The 6,000-nt window shown below is 53.1% G+C and overlaps 1 protein-coding gene across 1 annotated transcript in view; it reads left to right on the forward strand.

The window, feature by feature from the left end:
• The window catches only part of FA2H (fatty acid 2-hydroxylase), a 57,739-nt gene extending 52,000 nt beyond the window's left edge, over positions 1-5,739 (forward strand). The window contains exons 5-7 of the mRNA XM_006878608.1: positions 2,092-2,264; positions 3,367-3,619; positions 5,660-5,739. Of these exons, the coding sequence (XP_006878670.1) occupies positions 2,092-2,264; positions 3,367-3,619; positions 5,660-5,739 (506 nt within the window). The remainder of the gene's footprint in view (positions 1-2,091; positions 2,265-3,366; positions 3,620-5,659) is intronic.
• The last annotated feature ends 261 nt before the right edge of the window (positions 5,740-6,000 follow it).

A 6,000-nucleotide genomic window follows, 5' to 3' on the forward strand; every position in this document is an offset into this window, starting at 1 on the left:
CACACCTCGCCCCATTACCCCAGTTACTGCATCAATCCTTCTTATCCAGGGAGGGGTTCTGGTTTTCCTGCAGGACCCAGGATGGGGAGTGGTGTTATGAGGTGCAGTCACCCCTTCCTGCCCTAGCACAGAGTCTTGTCTGGCCCCTGGGGGTTAACACGAGCGTCAGGGAGCCAAGGTTACCCTTCTCCGCCCACTCTGAATAGCTCCCGCACAGCACAGGGCTTGTTGCTCAAAAGGCTGAATCGGCCACTGTCCCCAGCGAGGCCCTAACAATCACCAACAGTGGCCAGGCCGACAGAGCTGCGGGGGAGGGGCCTGGCCAGGCAGGGGCTTTGCTGGGTCCCTCTGCCGGATTCCTCCAGAGATGCCACGCGGTACCAGCTCCAGCCGGTGGGTGGGCCAGCAGGGCCGATGCTGGGGTGAGGGGGCGGGCGGGGACCTGACCTATAGGAGGGGACTTTCGGGAGTGGCATGGAGGGTGATGATGCACGGGTTGGGGCGGCACCACCCCTCCATCCCCCCCCCCACTTCCCTGCCTCTGCAGAGAGCTGTAATGTGCTGATCTAATAAAGACCCAGCTGCAGGATCAAGGGGCCTGAGCTCCTGGTGCCAGTGATGGTGGTGAGGGAGACACCTCCTCAAGACCCCTGGATCCCCCAGCCTCTCAGGGAGGACATGAGCTACAGGCAGAGAAATAAAATCCACAAACAAGGTTAGGGAGATTAGGGGGGCTGTGCAGCTGCTTAACAAATTGTACAGGAGTCAGGGTGCCAGGCACCAGGGGGAGCTGTTCAGAGACACAAGTTCAAGGCTTACAACCCTAAACACATGTGTGACAGTGCTTTGAACATCAGGAACCAACCAAGCAAACCCCTCCGAGCAGTCGATTCTGGTTGGAGCTGAACCCCAAAGGGTCAGGAAGGGAGAGGGAATCTCAGTGATGGAGAAGCATCATCTAGGGAGCCACAAGTGGTTTGGATTGGCCACCCTGCCCTGCGGGGAAATGGGACAAGGCCAGTGGGGGGCTGGACGCTGTCTGGACATCTGAGGCCTACATGTGGAAGGCTGTGGAGAGCAGGGATGGGAGTGGGAGGCTGAGGTAGTCACCTTGGCAGGAGTTGGAGGCAGGCTAAGAGAAGTCAGCCAACCCTGGAGGTGACAGGTTGGGCATAGCGAAGTGAGGGGGGTTGAGCATGACTCCTCGGGGAACTAGGTGGACACCAGTGCCCCTCCCTGAGGAGAGGAACCAGGGAGAGCAGCTGGGGTTGACAGGTGGGCAGAAGACGAGGGTGCTGATTTTGTGGAGGGAACAACCAGTCTGAGGCAGGTGAACAATCCATGGAAATGCCCAAGGCCAAGCGGCTTCCCAGGGCTGCATCCTGGTCTAGACTTGGGGTGATGGGTGTGAAGGGTGTGGTTGAAGTCAGGGATGGAACAGAGCTTAGACCCCCAAGGACCAAGCCCACCATGGAGCCTGAAAAGAGTCAGTGAACGGGAGAAAAGCTGGACTCCTGAGGTGGGAAAGGAGCTGGCTGCTCTCAGCCAAGGGCTTCATATCCTTCAAGTCCGAGCAGTATTGCCCTCTACCCCCCAAAATGCATACGATGGTGTGTAAGCTCAGCAGACTCAAAGACACCCTGAAATCTAACTCAGAAGGCTCACACTGAGAACCCCCAAGGTTGGCTGCTTCAGGAAGAAAGAGGTCACCAAACCAGTGCTGCCAGCTTAGAGATGACTCAAAAAGTTCTTCAGTTTGACAGGAAATAGGACGTCAAGAAATGACATTTCTTTGGCAAGAATGGTGGAGCAGTCACCATTTTTCTGGCGGATTGAGGCAGAGGACAGAGTTTAGGAGTCTGAGGAACAAATGGTAAGCCCCAAAGTAGAGGCACGAGTCTAGCCGACATTTCCAGAACATTCCACCACCTCTCTGGCCAGTGGCTCCATTATTCCCCCAGAGCCTCCTCCGCATTCTGACCCAGGTCCCCACAGTGTGGCCTGGCCCAGCACTGCTGACCTGAGTGTGGCCTCCAGGGCTGGATGGGCACAGGGGCCGTTTGCCCTGACTGCATCCCCTCATCCCCGCAGAATACTCGGTGACGGTGCGGAAGTCCATGTTCCCAGGCCTCTTTGTGCTCGGGATGTTCCTCTGGAGCCTGGCTGAGTACCTCCTCCACCGCTTCCTGTTCCACATGAAGCCCCCCAGTGACAGCTATTACCTCATCACGCTGCACTTCGTCCTGCACGGCCAGCACCATAAGGTGAGGCTCAGGACAGCTCAGGGGCCCAGCCTCTCGAGTCTAGTTATGGGGTGGGGGCAGTGGGGAGCCAGGGGCATGTGATAGTGGTCAGAGGTAGGGGGCCCAGCACCTTACTGTCAACCAAGCTGTGTGTGTCTGTGTGTGTGTGTGTGTGTGTGTGTGTGTGTGTAGGGGCTCTGATTGTCCCTGTAACTCCTTACTGTCAACCAGGCCATGTGCGTGTGTGGGCCTCCCCTATGCCAGGCCCTGTTCTAGACACAGACCAAGTTCCTGCCCTCATGGAGCTTCCCACTAAGAGAGTGCTGCAGTTCCTCCCATTCCACAGAGCAAGAAACTGAGGCTTGGGGCACATGAGCGGCTTGCCTGAAGCCACACTCAGCACGGCCCCCGTTGGAGCTGGCCTCCTGCGGATGCCTGGGCTTCTGTACCAGCTGATTGAACCCTGAGAGAGACTGGATTAAGCTGCTGCTGAGAACCTGAGACCGAATCTCAGTCCAGTATCAGCAGCACACCCCAAAACACAAACCAAGTTGGAGTCAGAGCCCTCCGCCCTCAGATTTATGTGACCATAAATCTTTGTGGGTGGAGGCTGCCCATCTTTCTTCTGTAGGTGGATTTGAACTGCTGACCTTTGGCTAGCAGCCTGATATATAAATCACCAGTTTCTTTTAGCAACACAAGGAGGATGGGTTGGTTTTGTTTGGGGCACATTTCAGCTGGTGGCCTGTAAGCTATCATATTGGTTACATTTTTCTGCTTTCCACCCAGCAGAAAAACATAATTCTGGGGGAAGAAGGACCCTTGTTTGAGGGGAGGGAAGGTATAAGGGCAAGTCCAGGGGCTCCCTGGGGGACACTAGGACAGGCAGAGAGCATGGTGGAGGGGCGGAGATGCTGCCATGATGGATGAGTTTCCCTGGGGAGACCTGCTGTCCAGTCCCAAGCCTCCGGGCCCAAGCCTCTGTTGCCCTTGGAAAGTCCAGAATAGTATCATCCCTTAAAGCATCAAGGCGTCAGGCCTCTATCTCCTCACCCCATCTTGCACTGGGGCCTCTGGCCCGTGGCCATAACTACAGAAGCACCCGGGCCCTCTCCACATGCAGGCTCCCTTCGACGGCTCCCGCCTGGTCTTCCCCCCGGTACCAGCATCTCTGCTGATCGCTGCCTTCTACGGGCTGCTACGGCTCATCCTGCCCGAGGCGGTGGGGGGCTCAATATTCGCCGGGGGCCTCCTGGGGTACGTGTTCTACGACATGATCCACTACTACCTGCACTTCGGCTCGCCGCACAGAGGCTCCTTCCTGTACACCATGAAGGCCCACCACGTCAAGCATCACTTTGTGCATCAGAAGTCAGGTGAGAATGGTGGTGCCTCTCAGCCTTCCCTGCGGTGAGGAACCACAGGGCTCCCCCAAGGCCAGTGTTCTAGGTACACCAATGCCTGCAGCAAGGCAGAGGGTACCAGGGAGGGCGCACGCGCACACACACACACACACACACACACACATGAAGTAACAGAGACGATTTCAGATGCCCTTTCACAAAGAAAAGTAAAGCAAGATGATGTGGGAGGGGGAATCTCGGTGGGGGCAGGAGTCCAGCACTGATGCATGAAATACAGCACAAACCATGTGTGTCATTTAAAGTTTTCATTTTTTAAAAAATTTTTTTAAAGATTTAAAAAAATATTATTTTATTTTATTATTTTTGTGTGCATGTACCGTCAAATCAGATCTGACTGGTACAGGAGGAGATTGCCCCTCCTTCCCCGGCAGAGCATCTGGTGGATTCGAACTGTGCGCCTCTGGGATTGTAGTTGCAGATCCTTGCCACTAGGCCACCAGAGCTCCTCTCATTTAAAGTTTTCTAATCAAAGTCATTGCTGTCAAGTCAGAACCAGCTCATAGCTGACCCTCCTGCCAGTTTTCAGAAGCTATAAACCACATATCCATCATGCTTCCTTGGAGCAGTTGCTGGATTCAAACTTCCTGCCTTTTATTTGGGGGTACAGCTCCTTACCAGTCGGCCACCAGAGCTCCCTCTCTACAGACCACACCACCAGAACTCCCTAGTATTTTCTAGTAGTTCCATTAAAAAGTGAAGGTGCACAGATTAAAGGATATGTTTATGTGAATATACTCAAAATATTATTTCAATAATAATATAATTTGGGTTATAAATAATTTAGGTTAAAAAGATAATATTTTTATAAAAATTATAATTTAGATTATAAATTACTATAATTTATAATTATTATAATTTAGGTTAAAAATATTCTAAAAACATTTTACATTCTTTCTTATACTCAGTCTTACTCCAGGGTGTGTTTTGTAGGTAAGTCATTGTAGTTCCTTGTCCATCAAGTCAATGGGGATCCCATGTAAACAGAGTAGAAGCCGCTCCATAAGGCTCCAAGGCTGTGACCTTTTGGAAGTAGTATTTCCAAGCCTATTTTCCAAGATAACCCTGGGTGTATTTGAACCACCAGCCTTTCCATTTAACCACCTTTGTCACGTAGGAACTCCCTTTTGCCCTTATAACTAAAATCCCAAACCACTGCTCCTAAGTCAGTGCTGGCTATGGCAGCCCTCCATTGGGTTCCCATTGCTAGAATCTTCACAGGAGGCCATGACCCTTCTTTCTCCCACAGAGCAGTTGGTAGATTTGAACTTGTGACCTTCCCGTTAGCAGTCCCATATGTGCACTACACCCACCAGGAGGGTGCCTTTTGCACTTTAGCATCATATCTCAATTCAAATGGTAAGGTTCCACAGGAAACTCTTGATGCAGGTTTCTGAAAGTCCAAAGTAGATTCGCATGCAAGAGTCGGTCCAAGCGTGCTCAGCCTTTTCCACCCGCTGAGTGGAGTACACATTTTTTACTGAATTTTAATTGGAAAAAAATGTAGGTAAACACCCAGTTCTATAATTGGCCACATTCCCAGTGCTCAGCAGTGCTGGTGGCCGCCAGACTAGACAGCAGAGCTAATGTTAAAGTAGTGCAGAAAGGCGTCCCTGTTGAGATACCGATAGATCTGAGACCCCAGGGGAGAGGAGGGACCAGATGTCTGGGGGAACAGCACCCCAGAAAGAACAGGTGCAAAGGCACAAGGTAGAAATGAGTGGGGCAGAAATGAAGGAAGAAGCTGTAGAGTGAGGAGGAGGAGTGAGGGGCAGCCTCAGACCTCAGGAAGATTGGGAACATGGGTTCCTTCAAAGTTTGTCCCTAACAGACCAGACACCTACGTGCTCGCTCCTCAGCTCCTGCCAGTGGAGACAGGTACTGAAATGGGCACTGCCTGCTCACTTCACCCTGGGTCTTTCCCCAGGAAATGTGTCCCTCCTCCCCTGACACTACCCTGGCCTTTACCTCCAGTCCATTTGTCTTCTTCTCTAGGATTTGGCATCAGCACGAAATTGTGGGATTATTTTTTCAACACCCTCATTCCCGAGGAGCCCCACCCGAAGATGCAGTGACCACGCCCAGCCAGCCCATCCCCACTTGAGCTAGTTCACACCCCCACCCCGCCCCTGCTCAGAAGGTCGGCCAGGCCAGGCAGCGCAGGCCTGGTGGAGGGTGCTGGGTGCTGGGGAGTCCCTGAGGGACCGCTGACCTCCACCTCCTGACCCACCAGAGGACAGTCGTGTGTTCTTGGTGGCAGACACATGGATCCTGGGGGGTCCAGATGGGTCTTTCCTGGGACATCCTGCACACCCACAGGCCTGGCCAACCACTGC

The sequence above is a fragment of the Elephantulus edwardii genome, unplaced genomic scaffold, assembly GCF_000299155.1.
Source record: "Elephantulus edwardii isolate Elephantulus edwardi_28Jun2011 unplaced genomic scaffold, EleEdw1.0 scaffold00001, whole genome shotgun sequence".
Classification (NCBI taxonomy): domain Eukaryota; kingdom Metazoa; phylum Chordata; class Mammalia; order Macroscelidea; family Macroscelididae; genus Elephantulus; species Elephantulus edwardii.